The sequence below is a fragment of the Petaurus breviceps genome, unplaced genomic scaffold (assembly GCF_028583685.1).
Source record: "Petaurus breviceps papuanus isolate PSGF00001 unplaced genomic scaffold, PetGlider_PUasm1.0 91133, whole genome shotgun sequence".
Classification (NCBI taxonomy): domain Eukaryota; kingdom Metazoa; phylum Chordata; class Mammalia; order Diprotodontia; family Petauridae; genus Petaurus; species Petaurus breviceps.
This window is the reverse complement of record NW_027187419.1, coordinates 60,227,868-60,253,937: the sequence shown is the minus strand read 5'-3', so window position 1 is coordinate 60,253,937 and position 26,070 is coordinate 60,227,868. Positions and strand designations below refer to the sequence as shown.

At 37.9% G+C, this 26,070-nt stretch overlaps 1 protein-coding gene across 3 annotated transcripts in view; it reads right to left on the bottom strand.

The window, feature by feature from the left end:
- The window catches only part of WASF3 (WASP family member 3), a 187,151-nt gene that overhangs the window by 46,068 nt on the left and 115,013 nt on the right, over positions 1-26,070 (bottom strand). For all 3 annotated transcript variants that reach the window (XM_069079758.1, XM_069079761.1, XM_069079760.1), the window contains exon 3: positions 9,807-9,949. In XM_069079758.1, the coding sequence (XP_068935859.1) occupies positions 9,807-9,939 (133 nt within the window). In that variant the 5' untranslated portion in view covers positions 9,940-9,949. The remainder of the gene's footprint in view (positions 1-9,806; positions 9,950-26,070) is intronic.

Here is a 26,070-nt window from a genome sequence, read left to right as displayed (position 1 = left end):
CTGGAGGCCTTCAAGTGAAAGCTAGATAATACCTGCCAGGATGTTCTACTGGGGGTCCATCCTTCAAGCAAGTGTTGGATTAAATGACCTCTAAGGGCCCATTTACCTCCAAGATTTTGTCATTATAATAAAGATGCCACATTATCTCTGAATGAGATAAAGAGAATCAGCAAATTCTTGCTCCTGTGAGAGCTAGGCTGTTTTTTAAAGGAAAAGTCAGTCTCTCAAGGATGCAAACTCTTTATTTTTTTTCTTCTGCTTATCTCCAGTTAGAGTTTGATATGTTCAGTTTAATTTTTTATATCTTTGCTGAGTTGACAAACAATTTTAAAAACCTCAACAAAATTTTAATTTAATTTTCCTCAAACTAAAAATTATTTTTGAACCTACATTTTGAACATTTATGTCAATAGGTGTTCTCAAGACCAAACTGCATTGTTTTTAAGCCTTGAATAGGTAGAACCAGTCAATTCTGAAAATAGGTCAGTTTTTTTGCACAAAGGCTTAATACATGGAGTTATAGATGAAAAGTCAGTAACTAGCAGTACATTTCACACTTTATGTAACAGACTAGTTCTCTGGATTGCAAATAAGGTTGCTACTTACACAGTCACAAAATCCCCAGCCTGTTAGAGCCAGAAGAGATCCTAGAGATTACCTAAACCTAATTTTGTATGTGAAGAAATTAATGTTATAAAATCAATCGGTGAGTCACAAATAAAATCATCCTCATTATAAATCGAATGTTCTTTCCAGAAAACTACACCCCTTCCTCCCACCCTCCATTCCAGGTATAAATGTTTGCCTAATATCTCTTCTCTAAATAAATTAAGACTATATAATAAGAGTTGATACTTACATAGCACTTTACATTTTGCAAAACTCTTTTATAGAGGGTATCTTATTTGATCCTCCTAACAACCCTGTAGGTAGGCATCACTATTAAGCCCATTTTATGGAAGAAACTGAGGTTGAGGTGAAATGACTTTCCCAGGGTCACACAGCTAGTTAAGTGGCTGGGGCCACTCAAATTTCAGGTCTTCCTGACTCTAAGTCCAGAATTCACCATCCATTACACTCTGAATCTCTCAATACTACATATAATAGCTAGGTAAAGATCTGAATGGGCGTATTAAAGAATCATAGGATCAGAAGGAACTTTAAAATCCATCTGGTTTAATCTTATACCTGAATAAGAATCTCTCCTTCAATATATTCTACAAGTGGCCAGCAAAGCTTGATGGAGGGCCTCTAGTGAGGGAGAGTCTCTATCTCCCAAAGTGGTCCATTCTAGTTTTGGATAGCTCTAATTGTTAGGAAATTTTTACCACATGAAGTCTAAATTTGTACCCCTGCATCCTTCACCCATTGTTTCTAGATCTACCATCCAGGATCAAGCAGAACAAATTAAATACTTATTACAAATGATCAACTGTTTTTCAGTAGTATCTGACTCTTTAGGACCCCATTTGGGGTTTTCTTGGCAGAGATGTTTTCCATTTCCTTCTCCAGATCATTTTACAGATAAGGCAACTGAGGCAGAGTCAGGTGACTTGCCCAGGGTCACACAGCTAGTAAGTGTCTGAGGCCAGATTTGAACTCGGGAAGATGAGTCATCCTGACTCCAGGCTTGGTGCTCTATTCATTATACCACCTAACTGTCCTCTATAGTAAGTGATTTGCCCAGGGTCACACAACTAGCACCTGAGGCCAGGTTTGCACTCAGGGCTATAGTCCGTCCACTGCACCACCTAGTTGCCCCTCAATTGTCTCTTAATTGCCAAATTTAATGATCTTTTAGCCTTTAACGCTGTTGATCATCCTCTTCTCCTTGATACCCTCTTCTCTCCAAGCCTTCTTATTACGACTTTCTCGGGGGTCTCCTCCTGCCTATCTGAGCACTCCTGAATCTCCTTTGTTAGATTTTCATCCAAGTCACCCCCTTACAATGGCTCTATCCTGAGTCCTCACCTCTTCTTCCTCTACTGTTTCACATGGTGATCTCATAAGCTCCCATAGATTCAAATACCATCTCTATGCTGATGATTCTCAAATCTACTTATCCAGCCCTAACCTCTAAACTTGTACCTACAACTGCCTATTGGACACCTAAAACTAGATATCTTGTAGACATTTTAAATTCAACACATCTAAAGGTGAACTCATTATCTTCCTCCTCCCCCCCTGAAAAGCCCTCCCTTCTTCCTAATTTCCTTATAACTGTAGAGGCTACCACCACCCTCCCAGTCACTCAGGCTCATACCTTAGATAGTACCCTCAACTGACTCTTTACCCTCTCTCACCACCCATATTAAATCTATTGACAAGATCTGTCCATTTTACTTTTCTGAACTCTCTCACACACACTCTCCTTTTCTCTTCTGACACTGTCACCATCCTGGTGCAGGTCCCTATCTCCTCATACCTGGACCTCTGCCTGCTGGTTAGTCTGCCTGACACAGGTCATTCCCCACTCTAGTCCATCCTTCATGCAGCTGTCAAAATGATCTTACTAAAGCAAAGGTCTGACCAGGTCGCCTCCATTCCCTTTTCCCACAATAAATCACTTTATTTCCCTATCGTCTCCAGGATCCTCTGTTTGGCATTCAAAGACCGTCAAAACCTGGCACCCGCCAGACACACACCTTTCTAGTATTCTTATACTTCAAACCTCCTCCCAACCTCCCACCCACCCCCTCCACTGAATACTTGTAAAGCTACTCTCTTTGCTCTTCCTCAAACAAGACACTCTATCAACTCTGGGTATTTTCACTGGCTGTTCCCACATCTGGAATGCTCTCCATGGCTTCCTTTGAATCCCAGATAAAATTCAACTTTCAGCTGAAAACCCTGCCCAATACTTAATTTTAATGCATTTTGTCTATGGCTCATCTCAAATTTATTACGAATATCACTTGTTTACACATGGTCGTTTGCATGCTATCTGCCCCATTATGCTACAGGCTCCTGGAAAGCAGGAATTGTCTTCTGCCTTTCTGTGTATTTCCAGTCTTTAACCCAGGACCTGACACATAGTAGGTCCCTAATACATGTTTAATGAAAAATTGTCTAGACATCTCTACCATCCCATCTATGAAGTTGATTTTTTTTAACCCAAATGTATAATTTTAAACCCTTACTAAATACCATCCTACTCAATTCCCTATGTCAGTCTTGCGTGCTGAAAACTTATAAATCTGAACTCCAGAATACATAGTGTTGGCTATCTCTCCCAGTCTTTGTCATCTACAAATCTGACAAACATATGAAGCATGTCTTCATATCAGAGCTTCTACAAAGGTTAATCATTAGCAGAGGGCCAAAGATAGATCAGTGCTGCCTAACATGAGAGCTGTCTCTAAAAACTGTCTGCTGCATTCCATGTCTTTTTGTCATACTAATAATACTGACAGAATACTGACATCAAAAATATTGACCTTTGCATCTGACAATAGTTTGGAGCCATGAAAAAAGTCTTGCAATTTCCTAAAAGCAATGAAGCCCACTCTCCTCCTTCTATTTAATTACAGGTCCAAGTTGATGAGTTTATTTGTATTGTCTAGCCAGATAAATATAGTGATAGAAAATCTGTATAGGTGGCCCATCCACCTGCATGTTATACTCTGGGAAACAGACATTCTTACTATTGTGCCTTTTCTACTTGGATTCTGCCCTGGACCTCCTTTACCACAGTGGCAAAGATCTCAGGGAGCGTGTTGCTTTGCTGCATGTTTCATGTGGTGTTTATGATTCAAGTTTGTTGAACAACATTCTCTTTCTCATGATATATTTCAAGGAATTTGGCACGATTTTTATATCTGGGCAAGAGATACATTGATGGAAGAATGTTTCACTGTGCTGAATGAGATTTTTATAATCCAGAAACAACAGCTACAGTATGATTCTGTATTCTCTCCTCTTTTTAGCTAACTGCTATTGTAAAGCTGTAATCTACTATGGAAAGTCATGTGGGAATTCTTGCCCTTTACCTATCGCTACCCTCATCAAGGATACACCAGATAGATAGACAGATAGACAGACAGACAGACAGACAGATAGACAGAGATGGAGATAGATACACATATATAAATACAAATGTGTATGTATGTGTATATATATGTATGTATGTATATATATTTATATATGATTCTCGTAAAAAATTTATATGGATTGGATCTTTTCCCTTTTTCTTTTCTTTTTTACCCCTGAGGGAGAAAAGTCTTCCTCAGACTTCAAGATCAGAATGCAGCTAGAGAAAAGGGAAAAGAAAGAGAAAAAGTATTCTTCTTGCCTTCCAGGAGCAGAAAATGGCATGTTGCAGGGGGGAGAACATGATAAAAGGTCAACAATTGCAAAGGTGAGTCTAAGATGGGAGTTTCGGTTCTTGAATTCCTTCCACTGCTTTTTCTGAGCAAGGAGCAGAGACTACTGATCCTGACAATAAATGTTTCCATCCTTCAGGGATCCTCGTGGATAATCCTGAGTTTGACAGTTCATGGATTTGAGAGCTGAGTACCAGCCTACCCAAGGGAGAAGTTTTTCTTAACAGTGAACTTCTCAGAGGAAAAGTGTATCACTCCCAGAGGACTGCTTGACAGATGAAGGACTTGCTATGAAAAGATGTGGACCTTTCTAACCTTCTAAGATAACTGCAGCATAGATCTAGTGTCTTAAAGTTACAGGAGAGACTAAAAGGTTTTGTTTCTGTAAGGACTTGTGGGTCCTTTGAGATTTATGCATTTTCTGTGGTTGGTATGATAAAAGCTGTCCCAGATCTGATACCCATATTGTATACTAAGTGTTTTTGTAAGAAAAGAAGATCCTATTATCCACATTTGGGATGACCTAAACCTAGGCCATGCTTAAGCATTGTTCATATTTTTCAAAAGTTTCATTGTGAACAAGACAACAACAAAAAAAAGTTGAATCATCAGAATTGAATGTAGTCAACATTAGCTCTCATAGTCTTTGGATAGATAGACCATAGGAACCACTACTCAGATCACAGAGTTGGTTTCCTTTAAAAAAAAATCAATCTCTACTTATTTCTTTGTCTTTTTATACATTCTTAAAAATTTATTTTCCTGTCTACCATAGCTTCCACAGTCAGAGTGTCACTATTTGAGGAGAAGGGCCATATCTATGTGTCTCATCTCTACCCCAAAATACCTAGTCCATTGCCTTCTTTTGTGATTAAATGCTTTATTTAAAATTTAAATTGAGCATCAGTGCAAATTTATCTTACTTGGTAATAATTTGTATTTGAATAAAATTATTTTAATGCTTAGAGAATCATAACTTTTCTATAACCTTCTCTAAGTCCCCACCAGGATTATTGTCTACTCATTCTGAAAAGTGAATGCACTTTTCCCCTTATGCAGTGATAATTAGTTTGCTTTCTTCTCTTCTGGTTTTGTTTTTTTCCCCATCTAAAGTATTTCATAAAGATCTTTCCATAATTATTTATGCTCTTGGTATTTGTTGGCATCCACCTACTGGAAATTTCAAACTAGACATTCCATAGACATCTCAAGTTAAACATGATTAAAAGAGAACTCATTATCTTTCCCCAAAAATTCAACCCTCTCCAAAATTTTCCTATGTCATTTTAGGGTATCACAATCTTTCCGTTGCCCCAGGTTTATAACTTAAACTTACTTACCCTAACCATAATCACAGTTGCCAAATCTTGCCTTTTTTTTTCTTTTCTTTTCTTTTTTTTTTTTTTTGCTTTTTGGAGGGGGGAAGACAGGGCAGTTGGGGATAAGTGACTTGCCCAAGGTCACACAGCTAGTATTTTGTGTTAAGTGTCAGAGGCCAGATTTGAACTCAGGTCCTCCTAACTCCAAGGCCAGTGCTCTATTCACTGCACCACACAGCCACCCCGATCTTGCCATTTCTGTCTCCATAATCTCTTCCATCCATTCTCTCCTGGCTACTCACACAGCCACCATCTTAGTTTTTGCCTTCATCACTTTTACCCAGACTATTGGAATCATCTCCTAATTGTTTTCCCTGTGTCAAGACTCTCCCATTCCTATCCATTTTCTGTGGAGCTGTCAAAAAATGATTTTCCCTAAGTAAGGTAGAAATATAAATAAGCTTAATCAATAAACAGCAATAAACTTCAGTGGCTACACATATTACCTCTAGAATAAACTACAAAGTATTGTTTGGCTTTTATTTCCCTTCACAACTTGGCCCCAACATATACAAAGACAGGAATTCAAATATAGCCTCAGACACTTATAAATGTGTGACCTTGAACAAGTCACTTCCAAGGTTCCTTCTAGTTCTAAATCTGGATTTTGATACATGTTTCACATAGAATATTCCATCTCCCATCTCTTCGTCCTTGCCCATGGTTGCAATGTATTTTCTTCTCATAGAATTCCTCTTTACCTTCACTATTCAATTCAAAGCCTTTCTTCTACACAAAATCTTTGCTGATTCCCTCAACTCTTAGTGCCTTCTCTCCTTAAATACTTTGTATAGGGTGACCCACAGTGCATTTTTAAGCTTTAATAACTTCAGAGCTGTAAAGGCTACAAACTTACCAAAAAATCATTTAATATTTAAATTGCTTTTATACTTATTAAGTCTTGTGAATTCTGAAGAATAAAAATTTAACTTTAACAAGATGGGACATGCTATTTTTGCATTGCACAAGAGACAGTTTCAGGATGACACTTTCTCACACAAGTGGCTCTGTTGAGGGAATCCTTTCACTTGGCCACATTGGCCACCTCATCTATTTCCATTACACTCTTTCTAGTGGGGCTACATGAGAACTGTCATGTATGCATCAAAATGTCATTCTTGGGATGATCTCAAGGCTAGGATTGGGAATATAATCCTTTCAGTCACTGAGCTGTAGCCAATGAAAGTTTTTACAAGGTTGGAAAATTGGTTAGAGTGATGAGCATAAGATGATGGTGATAAGGAATTTTAATAGACATCAATATTATAAAAAATTAAATAAATATTTTATAAGTTTGTAGTATTTTTACTTCTGAGGTATTAGAGCTTAAAACTGCACTAAGACTTTTGGAACACTTGGTATTAAATACCTTTTATTCCGCATATAATTAGATATGTACATAGTGTTTCCCCCAACTGAATGTAATTTCTTGGGGGAGGGGATAGGGACTGTTTCTTTTTTTGTCCTCATATATCCAGTGCCTAGCCCATAAAAGTAAAACATAATAAATGCTTGATGGATTGATTAATGATCCATTAACATTCCATGATCATTTAACTTACTGTTGAATATTTAGGTTGTTTTCTTTCTTTTTGTTTTATTTGTTTTTACTTTGGTGGGGTTTTTTGACAATTTTGACAATTACATATAATGTCACTATGAAAACTTTGAAAATAAAAATCACTTTCTTGTGTGGTCATGTCAAAACTCTTGTGTATGCCTAAAAACCTTGTTCTTTGATCTTAAAGTTTAGATTACAAGCACAATCCTTTTGTATTCCCAATAATGGAATTACTAGGTGAAAAAGTATGATTAACTTTGTATCTTTTACTGCATATTACACTGCCTTGGGCTCAATAAATATTTCCGTGTATTGCCAATAAACTTGAAAAAATATCATATATATAGAAATTAGACCTTTGAGTCAGTAATTGATGATCTCTAAGTCACCTTTTTTGATATTAATAAGATCTGAGATTTTTTCCCCATGCCTCCTTTATATACTTTGAGAATCAATCCCTCAATGGTGCCGCAATTGTGTAACTTCCAGCAAAGGATGCTGTAATAACAAACACAACAAATATTAACAACATGAGATTTGCTATGATGACTGCAGGAAGAGTGTGGAATCTAGTTCTGAAATGAACATGTAGTGAATGGAGTGGAAGATGCCAAAGAGCCACACTGTGCACACTTAGCCTAATCAGGTTATTTTCCTCGTATTCATAATCTTTTGTGTCATTTCTACCTCCTCTTCTTTATTAATCCCAGCCAAGATTGTGATGTTACTTAGTGTAAGTGTGGTGGCTTTTTTATCTTGGATAGTGAAAAGTTTGTTACAAAAAATGTTTACAAATCTTTTCCATTTTTCTTCTGTTTGTTATCCCTTTTTTTTTTCTTTTTCTTTTTCTTTTTCTTTTTTTTTTTTTTTTGCTTTTTGGAGGGCATTTGGCGTTAAGTGACTTGGCTAAAGTCACACGGCTAGTGTTTTGTGTTAAGTGTCTAAGGCTGGATCCAAACCCAGGTCCTCCTGACTCCAGAGCCAATGCTCTATTCATTGCACCACCTAGCTGCCCCTGTTATCCTATTTTTGACCCTGAATGCCTTCTGGATTCCTGTTTAGTTGAGCCTCTCACAAAGCTTTCTTTATATTGGTTTTAACTCCCCTATTTCTCTCTGTTTTAAGGTGCTTTAGAAAGAAGTCCTCATGGATCTTATTTTTAACTAAATGATAGTTTGGGCACAACACTGATTATGTGAAATCTTAAGCTACCTTTTCAGTTTCTATGAACCTCAAAAAAAGCACCAGGTCACCAAAGAAAAATTTTAAAGAGTAAGAGAATGTTTAATTTATAACTAGGAAAACCACTCAGTTATAAGATGAATAAACTGAAATGCATTAAGGAAGTTAGTGAATATTGTACTTCTGAATACTTCTCAATTACATCATTGTTATAACCCTTAACTCCTAGTGGTATAAAATTACATTATGGTGTTTGTTTACTTGTTTGACAACAAAACCCCAAAGAAATAGAAGATTTATAAATCTTGTACTTTTCTAACTAGCATAAATGTGATCTCAAGTAGGCTCAAAGATTACATTTAAGTATTTAGCATCTCAAGCATTCCCAAACTATTAAAAGTACCATAAAAATTGAATTCAACATGTTTGAAAATTCTGAAAAAAATTAAGACTACATACATATTACCCCTTGAAAAGTCAGTTTAAAGTGGCTCAGCTAACATAGCTAGAAACTCATTAAAATATCGTCAACCATAAAGAATTCATCTTTAAGTTACATTCACAAGTGTTAATGCTGGAGGCCTAAGAAGCGAAGTCTAAGTTAAGTAAAACCATCCCCAAGAGGGCTTAAGAAGAGTTTAAAAGGCAAAGAATATTTCATGAACTGCTTTGCAAATCCTTGATTTAAATTCAAGTTGTATTATTAATCTTTATTTATAACATGGAGTAGTTGTCATCTATTGGCTGAAGACCCTATCACAGCTCATGTCTCTTTTTAATTATTTGCTGCAGAAGCATCTGTTACCTATTTTAAAATAATAAAATTCTAAACATACCTTTTTCAAATGCTCAGAATTATAAGTTGTTAAGTCTAAAAAGGGGCTCAGAGATTGTCTGACTCAACTAACTCATTTTACAGATGCTGAAATAGAAAATTTGAGAAGGAAAATAATTTGTTCAAATTCACCCAGAAAATTAGAGGCAGGATCAAGACTTTATTTATTTCACTTGATGATAGTTGAAAAATGCCAATGAAAGTTAGTATACTTGATGCAAATATTAACATTAATGGGAAATCTTGAATGCATTCATCTGAAGTACTGGTTTTATTTATTTTAAGAATAAAAACAAGAACTCCATGTCCAGAATTATCTACTGCTATTCCTGCCTGATGCTAGCGAGATGGTATTTTTAAAATGGCAGAGATTTCTCTCTCCTAGATTTCAAGCAGTCTCACTAATACCAAGGGATACTCCTCTTTCAGAATACATAAATCTTCTCATTTTGAAAATATTTTATTATCATTAAAATGAATAAGATACCACTGGTCATCAGAAAACTTTTTTCAGGAAGGAAACTTACTTAGACTGCTTAACTGTCTTATGATAGCTGCCAGGGTACTATTGGTTACACATTCCAGTTCACTGGAAATTCCTTCTGGTAGCGCTCCTCGGCAGAGATGCCTGGGTTCGATGTTCCGCTTCACTAAAGGCATGGTTTACAATCTGCAATTTTAAAAAGACATGAATAAGACATACATTCACATCTTAACAATCTAAGAATTATGGTACACAAGAAAATGATAAGCCTCTTAGAGCTAGGGGTTACCATATCATATCTACAGTGCTAGCCCAGTCCTAACTCGATAACCTGATGGTAATGTCCATGCCCAGAATGGATTTTTAATAAATACTTACACAGTACATTATATTCATCAAGTATAAATTAGGACATTTGGTCCTCATAAGAACTCTGTGGAGAAATCACTTGATGTATGTGGAAAAGAGTAAAATAGGGGGAAAGGAGGGAGGGAGACAGAGACAGAGAGAGACAGAGATATAAAGGAAGATTTTATATAGTGGGTGAATCAGAGTTCAAAACTGACATTTCTCATTTAAAGGTCAGTGTTCTTTGCACTGGAACATATCGGTGGTGAATGAATCTTCATTGGCATTTCTAGGAAGAAGGCTGAGGTCTAAATGTACAAACTGAATCAAACAAACAATTTTGAGAGGTCAAAGAATGAGGTAAATAAATTTTCTTCAACAAATGTACTCCAACAGTATAGTTTTGTCACAATCCCCTTAAGCGGTCTGGTGAAGCCTATGGATGCCTTCTCAAAGTGTTTTTAAATGTATAAAATAAAATACATAGGATTACAAAGGAAACCCAAGATTAGTGAAAATAAAAATGTACTTTTTCCCCCACACTAGTTTCCAGACTCCCTTAAATCTATCCATACATTAGGGTTCTGAAATCTATCCATCCCTGGAGTAAGAATTTCTTCTCTAAGTAAATATGTTGCCCATCCCAATGTGCCAACACTGCTCCACAAAGAAAACACACTGGTGAAATGGCCTGGAACATCTGAGGGTGTGCTGCAATTTCATTCTGCAAGTATTCCAATAATTCACAGACTGGCAGCCCCAGTACATTCTTAAAATACAGTTTCTATTGGATTAAATGATTTTAAGACCTAAAATCACAATAAGCTAGTACATATATATTTATTTATTTATATGTTCTGTTGAATTCCCTATCTCATATTTCTAATACAAACCTTACCTCATGTTGGCTCACTATTCCTTCTGTACTTAAAACCCAAACACAGTCAAGTGAGAACGAAGTTACTGAATACTTGTAGTTCTAACTACTCTTTTAACCACAGATGAGACAAGTTGCTTTAAGATAAGAGGAAATGTTTCACCCAGTACCAAGAAATGTTGAAGACATTTCTTAATTAATGTATTTGAAAAGGTGAAGAGAGCAAAAGGGGATGAAAAAAATTATGGAAGCAGTAAAATACACAAGTTACAAAGGCTACTGGAAAGGTTAACAGAACTGCAAGCTAATTTTTTTTCTTGAAGATGTGCTATATGGTAGAATGATGTGCTAACAAGATAGATTAGAATTCCATACTTGAAAGTGGAGAAAACAAACCACTGCTAAACTATATGGCAAACTGGGAAATACAGGTGAGAAAAATACTAAAAGCCCAAAAGGATCGATTCCATGACAACCAGAAAAAGTGTTAAGCAGAATTTAAAAAAACTTGAGGACAGCAAACAAGAGAATAATTACACAGAAGGGCATAAAGTAATTTCTAAAGGTTTATGAGCAGAGAGGTAAAACAGAGCAAAAGATTTTTATGGTCAATGTATGCCAGCTAATAAACAAGACAGCAGCTCATTGGCTAGAGTTCTGAATCTGGGGACAAGAAGACCTGAGTTCAAATTCAGCCACAAACAATAGCTACACATCCCTCACCAAGTCACTTAACCTCTTTCTGCCTCAGTTTCCTCATCTGTAAAGTGGAGATAATAACAACACCTACTCTGCAGGGTTGTTGTGAGGATCAAAAGAGAATAATTGTAAAGCACTTAGCACTTTGTGTGTGGTACACAGTTAGCACTGTATAAGTGTTAGTTATTATTATCAAGAATGAATGGCTGAATTTATGAGCAATCATAAATGTGATGGTAGTCTCTAAAAATTGGTTTCCTATGAAATGTCTTTTATTTTAGAGTTTCTCAAGTGAGATAATGTATAGACAACTTAGAACTTTACAAACCTGTTATCATGATATGATATAATTTCCAACTATTATTAGGGAAGTAGCCTAGACCTGTGAGATCACTAAAACAGGTAAGTTCTTGAGGAAACTCCTTCTATTAATTCAGGTGGTCATTATCTCTGCAATTTATAGTTTGACAAAGTGGCCTAAAGGACTGAGATATCAACTGATTTGCCCAAAGTTGCACACCCAGTATGTTCCAGGCTGGACTAAATCCAGATCTTCCTAGTTCTGAGGCCAGTTCTCTACCCACTATGCTAACCTGCTATCATCATCATCACCATCATCATCATCATCACCATCATCATCATCATCATCATCACCATCATCATCATCATTTTATAAACACAGCTACTGCTATCATAGGAGTAGGAGATAAGAGTTTTCAGAGAGGTGTTGTCAAGAAATCTGAGTAGAGAATCATTTAGCACAATCTCTTCCTCTAACACCATCACCACATCACTAACAGCATCACATTTAGCACTTGCTTTCAGTGTTTTCCAAAATATTTGCAAACTTAAGAGAAGTCACCTTCCTCATTCCACCCTGCAACTCATGTGTCAATCCTATGACCAATCCATCCAATGTGTATAACTATTCAATATAAAGTTGTTTCCTAACCAATTGTTTCTTGGTAATATGTAACTGCCTACTCTTGCCTGTTAATACCCTCTCCATTATACTTTCAATAAACTGAAAATTCAGTTCTTCTAAAATGGTGGCATATATGAATCATTCACAGTCATACAACACTACTGGAAGAATTCTGACAAAAAAAATTAATATATTAAGAAGATGGACCTTGTGTGTGTGCGTGCGTGTACACACATACATATGTTTTTATACAGATTTGGGCCCAAAAAGTGATATAAAAGATATTATCAGAAAAATGAATGACTGGAAAAGGAGATGGACTTGTCACACAGTAAGAGCAAGAGATAACTGATGGATGGGCCAAATGACCTATTGGTACCCATGTGCAACATCAGAAGATGTGGAGATGGATATCCAGTATATTGGTTGGACTGAAAATGGCAAGATTCCTAAGGACACAGCCATAAACATAGGAAATTAAGACATGATTGGGTTGTGATCTACACTAATGAAGCTAGTAGCACATCAATGTGTGCCTAGATTTCATCCAAGTTACCGGCACATAATGGGAATCTCACTTAGATGCCTTTACCTGGCACAGAGGTGACCCTGGGTGTAATCAAAGCTATGTGAATACAAGTTCTCCAGGCTCCACCAATCAGGAAAGGCTCTGAATAGAGACTACTGATAGACTACTGTGGGTTATGTTTCAACAAACTTAGGTAAGTTCTGAGAGGCTCCTCTCTAGAAAGTTAGCCACTAAGTGTTGAATTTCTCTTTTTCCCCCTTTCTTTTCTTTTTGTTTAAAGAGAACAACTGATGGAAATCATTTACAAAAGACTTAATAAGGTGGTTGGCTGGAAACTCCATTGAATGGGGAGGAGGGGTTCATTCACAATGACAAAATCATGCAACTTTAAAGCACTAAATTAAATATTCTTCAAACATATGTATATGTAGATACATATCTATTCTCTGGCTACTCTGTATATCTCTTCTCCCCTCCTTTATCAGAAGTTAATTCCCATAATGTGACCATCTTCTCTAATCCTTGAAAGATTCACGACAATGTCCAAGCACAGGGAAGATAAAAGTGTTCAGTCACTCAGGATACTTTTTTTATGCCTGTCTTTTCCAATTCTGTGAAAGAGGCTTCTGAATTCCTTCTCAAAAGTCCCTAATTAACCTGTTAGTTGCTTTCTCAACTTTCTAATTAAGTGTCAAATGCTCTGAGAGCTGTTATTTATTGTTTCCCAATGGATTGATTTTTTTCTGATATTGAGCAGAATTTTGAATAAACTCAGGAAAAAGTTAAAGCAAAGACATGTTGGATCAGCCTTTTCTTTTGAAAATGCTTTTCTCTGGGAAAAAATAGCATAATTATTAACAAAAACCTATACCCACAATGGTTCACTGAGTCAAAGTGCCTGTGCTTGCTAGAATAATTTATTGAGAGAAAAAGAACACATCAGCTCATATTTGATTTTATGACACCTGGGCCATTCAGATCATAAGAAAAAAATCCTTTTCAAATTCTGAAAGGAAAAACAATGCTCTTAAAAATAAATATTTAATTAACATTTACTATGCTATGCTATGGTTTATTATAGTAGAAATTAGTTAATTTATTTAAAAAAGCAGTCCCTGCCCTCAATAAACTTGAATTCTACTAAGGGTAAGGGGACAACTTTTATTTATACAGATAAATAAATGCAGGATATATCATGAAAACCTTATCTAGAGAATAGCACCAAACCTGAGTTTTGAAATATCTTAAGGAGCTGAGGTACAGGCAGAATATATTCCAGGCATAGGAGACAGATTGTACAAAACAAATGACAAGTTTAGATGATAGCAAACAAGTGAGTTTTGCAAGAATACAGAGTATGTGAAAAGGGGCTGTATAAAATAATTCTGTAATGGTAAGCTAGAGACAAATTGAGAAAGCTTTTAAATGAAAAGCTGGAAAGTATGTAAATTATCCTAGATACAACAATAAGCCATTGTAGATGATCGAATGTTTGAATGCCACAGATGGAGACGATTTAGGAAAATTATCTTGACAGGCAAGTTAAAAAGCCTTAGGAAAATGGAGAGGGGAGAAACCAAGGAGAGCAATTAGTAAGTTCATGTAATAGTCAAGGTAAGAGGTGATGAGAAACTGAACTCAGTAGTATTGGTTTTATGTGTGGAGAGAAAGGGATTGTGTGGAGGGAAAAATGACAAAATTGGAAAAGGGCAATTGATTGGACAAGGAGGGTGGGGGAAAGTGAAAAGTAAAGGCTGCCTCCAAGGCTGCAAACTTTGTTGAGTGGGAAAATGGTGATGCAGTAGGATGATAGGATCATAGATTTAGCTAGAAGGGACCTCAGAAGTCATCTAGTATACATGCTGCCATATATACCTTCAAAGAAGAAAGGGAGCAAATGGTGCCAGGGAGAAATGTATGCCAGGAAGAGAAGAAGGCAATGACAAGGAGCGACAGGTGGAGAATCTGAGAAAGAAGGGGAGGTTTACCAGCATGTTGAGTAGCCTTAGGTAGTGAACTAATGGGAGTCCATGGACAGTATCCACAGTATGGGCAAGCACAAATAAGTTTGTAATCTGTATCACTAGAAGAAATATTCAAATTGATGAGATCACAGATACATTTGAGAAACATGAAGTTCTTCACAGAATTCCTCTTACAACTCACCTTTACACCCTTACAACTGATGTTGTACAGGTACATGACTTGTAATTGTCTTCATGGTACTATTTTTGAAAATGTCTATCATGAGCACTGTAATATCATATGAACCTATATCCCATTAAATGATAGTTTTTATTACCTTTAAACAAAGCCTAAAACCTGCTCCACCTACACCTTTATTTACTTACTCTCCAAGGTGAGACTATGAGCCATTCTTGCACTTAGTAACAATTATCTTTTATCTTTTGATTTCACTTACAGAGAGAATGTCAAGATTCATAGGATTTGGCTCCTCTGGTAAGATGTGAACATTGGACAAGGAATTCATATTCCAAGAACCAATTGTTAATGTTCATACTCTGCCTAAATTCTGAGATTTTTAACCCCCTCTGCCTCCTTTTTTTGATACTCTCTCACCATAACTGCAGAAAAGGAAGGGAAGAGACCTGAAGTAAGGGTTATTTCATATTATGTTTGTTTCATGAATTGCCTTGGCCAGAGAATCTACTATTAGTCAGTTTACTGATGATGAACAACTCCAAATTTAGCAAGGCTAAGTCTCAGGCAGCTGACCTAAGAACTGCTTCACTTGTAATATTTGAAATTATGAGATAATACTTGTAAAGCACTAAGTAGCTTTTTTTTTTTTAGAGTGCTAAGGCTGGAGTCAGTAGGACATGACTTCAAATCCAGCCTCAGACACTTACTATCTACATGACCCTTGTCAAAATATTTTGGAGATACCCTGCTTCCCAGAGCTAAGGCCCAGTAAGCAGGCTGTGTCCTGAGGAGCTTGGCATAACAATAATCCTTTGCACTCAGGATGACATCACCCTCTGAAAAAGTGTATTGCTTGGACCAGCACCAGGTGTTCACTGAGGGATTTAGCTCCCCCTATTATCCCAGGGCCACCCATCACATGTTCACAAGCCCTGTTCCTCATCATTGACAGGTACCATATTACTGTTCTCATGACAGAACTCTGGTTCTATGCCCTGGAGGATGGGCATGACCCTCAACACTTGAGACAACACTGTTCCCACGGGATCCATAGGAACAGTAACTCAAGACCTGAAAATGCCCAGTATGCACATAAGACCTACCTTTAGTCCAGCATGTTAACCCCTCCTTCTTAGGACAGGAGGCTTCTGTTTGCATTTTCCTCACTCTGAAATTAATTAAACTTCTGTTTGAACCCTGGCTCTCCTGTCTCTAGCCTGTTCTGTTTGTTTGGCTCATCCACCCCCAAGTCAGAGAGGCCAGTTCCAGTCCAGTTGACACCCTGGGCAAATCACTTAGTTGCATTTGCCTCAGTTTCCTCATTTGTAGATGAACTGGAGAAAGAAAGGCAAAGCACTAAAGTATCTTTGCCAAGAAAACACCAAAAGGGGTCACAGAGAGTTGGACACAAAAGAATGAACAACAACAAAACGCATATGCCTGGCACACAGAAGGTACTTACTAGATGCTTGTTTATTGATTGGTTGATTAAACACAATGTAATTCTGAAAGGTAAAGCTTCTGGGAAAAAATACTGCCTGTGTATTTGTGTGTGTACACACGTGTCTAACTTTTAGGTTATCCTGTAGCATTTTTAATCCATGAAGCCCTGTGTCAAACCATTTGCCTGACTGCTCCCTCCAACTTAGACAGAAAATTGGGAATTAACTACATTATTAATAACAAATATGACTTTGTGGATACCTTTGACTTTTGCAAAGGACCCTTATGTTCCTGTTCTTTCATTCTTCCCCACCGTCACAGTATTTGGTGGCTGATGTTATCGCTATTTTAGATCTGGGGAAACTGAAGTAAAAAAGGAGCAAAGGAAGCAGCCGAAGGTCATGAAAACTGTTAGTTGTGGCTCTAGGGCTAGAAACTTGATGTGCTTAAGATAGCTCCAGGTGGGTAACGAGCCAATCTTTCAATATCTTGAATCTACTTAGAATGCAGTTTTTGTCTACTTTGTATTTGCCATAGATATAAAGAGCCCCAAGACAGACCTCTTCAGTAGACCATTCAATAAGGTTTCCCAGAGGCTTGCACTTTATTCTCAATAGCCTTCCAGGTAATTGTGCAATATGGTATAAACCATGAGTGAGGAAACTGTAGCCTTCTAGATCCTTGGGGGCCTTTTGACTGAGTTCAAGTTTAACAGAACAAATCCTTTTATTAAGGGGATTAGTTCTGTGAAGTTTGGATTCAAAGGGCCGCACTTGAGGACCTAGGGGGCCACATGTGGCCTCAAGGCAATAGGTTCCCAACCCCTGGATAAACTATGTCTCCTCAAATTAGTGATGAGATTTTAAGACTTCCAGGAACCAGGATGCCAGAGTAAGAAGTAAATCACCATAACTCTCCCATATTCATCTCCAAGCAACCATGAAATAGCACCCCAAAATAAATCCTGGAACCACAGAACCAGGAAAAAGACCAGGAGAAACAATCCTTTAGCCCAAGAAACTTGAAAGATTGGCAGGAAAGGTCTGTCTCACTTGGGTAAAAGGGAAGCACAGTCCAGAAAAAGAAGTATCCCAGTAAGCCCCAGCTCAGCAAACCAACTGTAGATCCTGAGCCCCAACATGGCAGAGGCAAGTGTCAGCACCAAAACCCCACATGTATCCTGGAAAACAGGCAACCTTCAGTGGCCACAGACTACCACATGCTTCAGTGTAACCCCAGGTAAACAGGCAGCCAGCTGCCAACCCTACAGGTACCCAAGAAAACAGGCAGCTGCCAGTGCTGGACCCCCATTATGTACTTCAGCATAGCCCTGAGCAAACAGGCAGCTACCAGTGGCCAGACCACCAGGTGCTTCAGTGTAGCCCCAGAGAAACACCGCAACACCCGCACTGGTCTTAGCACACACCAGACACCACCACTAGGACCCCAGCTCAGCACCAGGTAAGCTGCCAGACCCTTACAGCCTCCAGCAGTACCAGTCACCCCCTACTCCAACCCCTCAGCATAGCAGTAGACAGGAGGGTCCCCAGTAGGCCTCAGGGCAACATCAGTGGAGCACTAGTTAAACAGCCAGGGCCTGTAGCCCCAGGCAAAAGAAGCCTGAGACAGTGTCTCTTCCACCCCAGTAGCACTGAAATTTAAAAGAAAGAAAAAAGGACAAAAAAGATGAGCCAAAACAACAACAACAAAAATAATCTGACCATAGAAAGTTATTATGGTGACAGGGAAGGTCAAGATACAAGCTCAGAAGAGGACAAGAATGTCAAAAACACCTATGGACAAAACCCCAAAGAAAAATGGGAAGTGATCTCAAGCCCAGAAAGAACTTGTGGAAGAGCACAAAAAGGAACTAAAAATCATACGAGAGAGGTTGAATAAAAATTGGGAAAAGAAATGAGAGTGATGAAAAAGTTATGAAAAACAGCTTGGAAAAAGGAAAACAACTGTTAAAAAAGTACAATTGGTCAAATGAAAAAGGAGATACAAAAATCCACTGAAGAAAGCAACTCCTTAAAAAGTACAATTGATCAAATAGAAAAGAAAGTTCAAAAGCTAACTGAGGAAAATAACTACTTAAAAGTTAGAACTGGGCAAATGGAAGCTAATGACTCTGTGAGACATCAAGAAGCAATCAAATTCAAAAGAATGAAAATGTAAAATATATCATGCAAAAAACAATTGACCACAAAAATAGATCCGGGAGAGACAATGTCAGAATCATTGGAATACCTGAAAGCTATCATCAAAAGGAGGACCTAGACAGCGAGCATCTTTCAAGATATTATCAAGGAAAACTGTCCTGATATCCTGGAGCCAGAGGGTAAAATAGGCATTGAAAAAATCTACTGATCACCTCAGGTAAGAAAGTCCAAAATAAAAACTGCAAGGAACATTATAGCCAAATTTCAAACCTATCAAGACAAGGAAAAAATAGTACAAGTAGCCCAAAAGAAACAACTCAAATATTGGGCAGCCACAATCAGGATTACACAAGACTTAGCAGCTACAACATTCAAAGATCGGAGAGCTTTACAATTATTCTCATTTGATCCTCAGAATAACCCTGGTAGGTAGTTATTATTATCAGCATTTTAAAGATGAGGAAACAGAAGTCAGAGAAGGTTAAGTGGCTTGCCTAAAGTCACACAGATAACAAATGTCTGTTACAGGATTTGAACTGAAGTCTTCCTGATTTCAGGCCGTGTTTTATCTGCTGTGCTGTCCATTTGACTGACTCTGAAGTGAGAGTAATAAAAAGAAAGGCAATGAAATCAAAACTACAAGGAAATAATATTCTAATGGTGGGACAAACATGAAAATAACTAGGTACATATAAGATATATGCAGAATAGATGGAAGATAATCTCAGAGGGGAAGGTACTGGCAGGTGGTAGGGAAAGGGAAGACAGGAAAGGCTTCCTGTACATGGTGGGATTTTAGTTAAGTCTTTAAAAAAGCCAGGAACCATTTCCCAGTAGATCAAAGGATATGAATAGGCAGCTTTCAAAGGAAGAAATCCAAACTATCAATAATCTTATGGAAAAATATACTCTAAATGACTAGTAATTAGAGAAATATGTGTTAAAGCAACTTTGAGGATCCACCTTGAACCTATAAACCTGGCCAAGAAGACAAAGGAAAAAATGACAAATGTTAGAAAGGTGGGGGGGAAACAGATATATATGTATGTATATGTGTGTGTGTGTGTGTGTGTGTGTGTGTGTGTGTATATATATATATATATATATATATATATATATATGATACTACACTGTCAGGGGACCTGTGAATTGGTCCAGCCATTTTGGAAAGCAATTTGGAGCTGTGCCTAGAAAGTTAAAAAAATTGTACATATCTTTTAACATAGCTAGACCATTAAGAGTCCTATACCCCAAAGAAATAAAAGATGGAAGGGATCTATATGTACAAAATTATTTATAACAGTCTTTTCTGTGGTAGCCAAAATTTGAGAAATAAATGAGTATCCTATTGAGGAATGGTTAAACAAAATATGATTTATGGATATAATGGAATGTTATTTTCATAAAACATAATGAAAGAGGAAAGTGAGTGAACTGATGCAGAATGAAATGAGCAGAACTAGAACAATTTATACTACAAAGATAACATTAAGATGCTAAAAAAAAAGAAATCTTATCAATTTAGTGATAAAGCATAAGCCAAAAAGAATGAAGATGAAATGTGGCAATTACCTGGCTGACAAAGGTAATGAACTAAAACCACAAAAAGTGACATACATTTTCAGACATGGCTAATATGGGAATTTGTTCTGCTGAACTACGCAACTATATATTAAAGGATTGTGCCTATGTGTGTGTGTGCATGTGCATGTGTATATGTATGTGTTTAATGCGCTCGACTGTGTGGGGGAAGTGGGAGAGGCTAATAAAAATTAATAAAAATGGTATTAATTGCAAAAAGAAAGGAATGTGCATGAAAGATGTTGTAAAGGTAAAAAAAAATTAAGATTTGGCAACAGATTGGACATGTGGGGTGAGTAGGAGGAATTGAGGGTGATACCAAGGTTGTAAGCGTAGGTTTCTGGGAAGATGGTAATACCCTCAATAACTAACTGACTGAATAACAGATGTTTCAGAAGATGTAAGGGTTTAGAAAGAACGACAATGAGTCCTGATTTGGACATGCTGAATTTCCAATATCATCCCTGTTAGAATGTCTCTTGAGGAAAGGGACTATATTTCCACCATTCTTTTTTTTCTACTCCTTTTTTCCCCTAGGCACTTAGCCCAGTGCCTAACACATAATAAACACTTAATAAATGCTTGTTGATTAAATTACTGAGGTCTTCCTTCATTAGGGCCTCTTAAAACCTTGATCCCTCCATCGATCCTCCTAGTCTCACCTCTGTTCTGGCTTCCCTTTTATAGTCTTGATCCTACATTTGTTTATTTTAACTAGTTTTAAGGGTCTCATGAACCCTTGAGTCCCTTGCCCCCTTGACCTTTGTTGTTCCCACCCTGAGCATCTACAACCCTAGAAAACCCCTAAAAGGTATTTGTTATTGCCATTGCTGTTCCTATTCCCCAGCAACCAAGTGTTACTGGAGGAAGACTGGAAATTATCCACTATAAATGTATGCTTCCTAACCTAAGCTCAATTCACAAGGTTGTAGAGCAACCCTTTTATTTTTGTTTTTTAAAGCAATCGGGGTTAAGTAACTTGCTCAAGGTTACATGGCCAGTTATTTCTGGATGTGGTGCTAAGTATCTGAGCCCAGATTTGATCCCCAGGTCATCCCGACACTGGAGCCGGTGCTCTTACTCACTGAGCCACCTGGCCACCCCTGGCAACCCTTTTATTAATCTACTAATTCACTATCATCTCATTCTTAGAAGCTATTCAAACCCTCCTCTCAAGCTTCATCCTACCAATACCTCAACAAATGACCTTGCTTCCTACTTGGCTAAGGAAACAGGTCAGTCACGGTGAGAATTCACAATTCTTCTACTCCACAGCTTCCAAAGTCTGTCATTAACCACACTTTGTCCTTTCATCTGGTGTCAGATGAGATAACCTACCTCTTTGCTTACACTAACCACTCAATCCATGTCCCTAAACTCATCACCTTCTGAGACTATAAAACAACAATAATGATAACAATAGCATTTATGTTATGCATTAAAGTTTGCAAAATACTTTATAATTATTGTCTCATACAGCCCTGAGAAGAAGGTGCTGTTATTATTCCCATTTTACAGATAAGCAAACTGAAGAATATAGAAGTTAAGTGACTGCCCAGGGTCACACAGCTAGTAAGTGTCTGAGGCTGAAATCAGGGCTTCTTAACTTCAGATAAAGCACCTATCACACATATATATTATATATATATATAATATGTATTATATATTATATGTGTAAACATATGTGTGCGCACATATACATATATGTGTGTATGTGTTTATATTTATGCACATATACATACACACATACATTTAACTTCTCCCTCTTCATGGCTTCTTCCTCTCTGCCTAAAAACACATCCATATTTCACCATCTTAAAAATGTTATTCCTTGAACTTGCTGTGCTCACATCCTCTCTCTTCCCCTTCACTGCTAATCTACAAGAAAGAATAGTCTTCTACACAAGCCTCTCCTCCCTATCTATTCACTCTCAGAACCATGCAATCTGATTTTTGTCCCTAACACTTTATTCAAGTTGTTTCCTCCAAGGTTACCGGAGACCTCCTAATTGACAAATTTAATGTTTTCTTCTCTGCTCCAATTCTTCTTGATCTTTTTTGAAATATTTGGCATTAATCCCACTGCTTTTCCTGAATATTCTCTCACTGCTTACCTTTTGTGACACTGTTCTTTCCTGTTCCTCCCACATTTTTGACCTCTCTTGGTCAGTGTCCTTATCTGGCTTGCTAGAGTGTGGTCATTAGCCAAAGCTGCTTCCTTGACCTTCTTCTTTCCTCTGTATTCTCTCCTTGGCAATCTCATCTACACCCACACTTTCAATTATCAGCTAGGCAGATGACTCACAGATCTGTATCTGGAGCTCTGACCTCTTGTCCCACATTTCCAACTGCCTACCCAATATGTCTGCTTGGATATCACATTTGACACCTCAAATCCAATTTTCAAAAGAGAATTCATCATCAAGATGCCTACAATATCCTCCCCTCCTAACTTTTTTTCTGCTGAATTTCACTCTTCTACAAGTCCCTCAAGTCCAAAATCACAGTGAGTCTTAACATGATTCTTCACTGCCCCTCAGCCTAGTATCTCATCAATTATCAAGTCCTCTTGATTCTACCTCCAAAATATCTCTCAAATCAGTTTCCTCATTATCCCTTTCCTGGACTTTATAACTGTTTGATAACTGGTTTCCTTATCTCCTAGCTCTTTCTTTACCAACATAACTTTGTAATGGCTCCTAATCTTCACCTCTTGGAATTTCTAATGATAATAATTAATATAGAACTTTAAGGTTTGCAAAATGCTTTACATGTTCTATCTTTTTTTTTTTTGCTTTTTTTTGGAGGGGGAAGGGCAGGGCAATTGGGTTTAAGTGACTTGCCCAAGGTCACATGACTAGTAAGTGTTAAGTGTCTGAGGCCAAATTTGAACTCAGGTCCTCCTGACTCCAGGGCTGGTGCTCTATTCACTGTGTCACGTAGCCACCCCTCTATTTCCTTTGAGATTTGCCTTGCAAAGAAGATGCAAGCTCTTTTGGTTTGGTTTTCAAGACCCTTTCTATATTGGTTTCAATTTACCTTTCAAGTCTTGTTTCCCAGTGGTACCCTTTGTATAGTCTAGCCAAATTATTCTAACCACTGTTTCCCAATTTCATGTCATACTCCTCTCGTGCCTCCATGTCTTTGCATAGTTCATCATTCAACCTGGAAAAGACTTCCCCATTCTAACATTCTTCTCGTGCTTTAAGGCCCAGCTCAGATGCTAACTGCTCCAAGAAGCCTCCCTTGATCAGCCTAGCTGGCAGTGATTCTCTCTCCTTGAATGGTCCAGGTTATGTGGTTTTTCACACTGCATCACTTTCTCACCTGCATTACAGTTATTTGTGCATTTGTCTCGCCTCTCCACTATACCCTTTGAAAGAAGGGGCTGGCTTATTTTTTTTCATCTTTGTCTTCCCAGCATTTAGCACATAGCAGGTGCTTAACAAACATTCCATCTCATTAGGCGTTCAATTGTAAACATTGGTGCCACTGTCTTTCTAGAACTTGGCCTGTTTGGTTTTGCAGTTATTCTGTTGCAGCTCTTCATTCAGCAGCTGCTTGGGCAGATTGCTTTTAGTCATTCAGCACTGTTTTCTTCCAGTCAGAAAAGATTGAAGATGATCATTTCAGTGATAACAGACATGCTACATTCCCAGAAATGTTTAAGACACCTTTTCTAGACCCTTCCCCATGTGGAGTTGGTAATAGAGTCCTAAACCCCAAACATGAGGGTACTAGCTGAGATCACACAGCAAGTAAGTGCCAGATTCCTGATTTTAACCCAGGCTCCTGCCTCTAAAGCCACTGCCACTAAATCCACTATTTCCACTACATTTTTGTGTCTCTCTAATACAAACATTCTGTACAATGGTAAAATACTTTTAGAGTTGGTTTTTTCTTGTTGAAAAAATGTATGGCATTGCTGCATTTACCCAATATCACACAAGGCCTCTATGACCTACTCACACAGATAGAGGTCATAGAAGTCTCTTCTTTGATTCCTATGACTGCTGGACAAAGCCCTCAGATCCATCATACAAACCACGGTGGTCTTTTCTACTTGAAGATGTAATCCAATTCAAAGGTGACAGTGAATATCAGTGTCCAACATGTATTAGACCATGAACATGACCAGTGCCCTAGATATTAGAAGCAATTGAATGAGAAAGATTACAACTATCAGGTCTAATCTTACCAAATATGGGATTCTTTACTAATTAATCAAGCATTTAATCTACTCATCATTCCATCTCAAGTATTCTTGGGGTTTTAATTTATTTTATTATTTTTAATTTATTTTATTTTCAGTTACAAATTCTCTTCATTACCTACTTCCCCTCTCCTACCCATTAAAAAGGTAAGAAATATTTGTGTATGTAAAGTGCTTTGTAAACTTTGTAATAGTTATTATTGTGGTTGTTTTTATACCAGAGAACATTATACTTTTTGAATTACAGGGAGTGTCACATGAATTCTAATAAAATCTTCCAATGGTAGAAAGGTTTCTGAGCTCATTGGTGAATGGACTCATTTCATTAGTTTCTAAGGGGGATTACAATCAGAACTAGAATCAGCAATGGGCAGCATTTGTCCTAAGCAACATCTGGACTTAGGGAGGGAATGCTTCCTCTCCTCCCTCTCCCTTAAGTAAAGCCATAATGACAAGCCCTAGAGGCCTGCTCTACTGTGTGGCCCCCACAATGACTGCCCTAGCCAAAGGCTGTAGAGGCAGATCTCTCTCACACACACACACACACACACACACACACACACACACACACACTCACACTCTCTCTCTCTCTCTCTCTCTCTCTCTCTCTCTCTCTCTCTCTGTCTCTCTCTCTCTGTCTGTCTGTCTCTCTATCTGTACTACCTTCCCATAAGGGGACCTAAATCCATGTAAGGGATGAGGAGAAAGGGAACTCAGAGATTGATCACTCCTGTGAATGACTGAGGTAGACAGAAAACAAGTCATGGGAATTAAGGTGCATTAGGACCTGAAAGGCCAGGTTTTGGGGGGAGGAGAGGGTCAAGTAGTGACTGGGGTGAAGAAGAAGACTATGAGGCAGGTCCTATGCTTAATGAAAAGGCAGAAGAGTGACCCAGAGGTCCATAAATGACAGCAGTAAGAATCTGGAAAGGATGAAGGTATGGTTGCTGAGTGATGGTGGCAAATATGAAAGTGGCAGTGGGATACAGGGAGTATGCCAATAATTCCACCTGACACTGGAGGTGAGAAAAGAGGTCAGCAGGCCTTGGAATGGAAGTCAAGAAACATTTTTCATAGGAATCACAGATCACAAGTCAAAGGATTACAGATGCAGGACTAGAAGAGATCTCCAAGCTCACCTGGTCCAAGGATCTCATTACAGCCGGGATGACTGCTTTGCTCAAGGTCACACAGAGAGTAAGTGGCAGAGCAGGGATCCAATTTTCAGTCTCATGATAGCAAAGTAATCAATCCTTCCTTTGCATCATGTTGCCTCTTTAAGAAGAAAGCTAACTTCAGAGAGAACCAGGCAATGGGAGGAATGTGAAAGGAAGAGATCTAAGATGAAAGGGATCCTAACAAGAGAG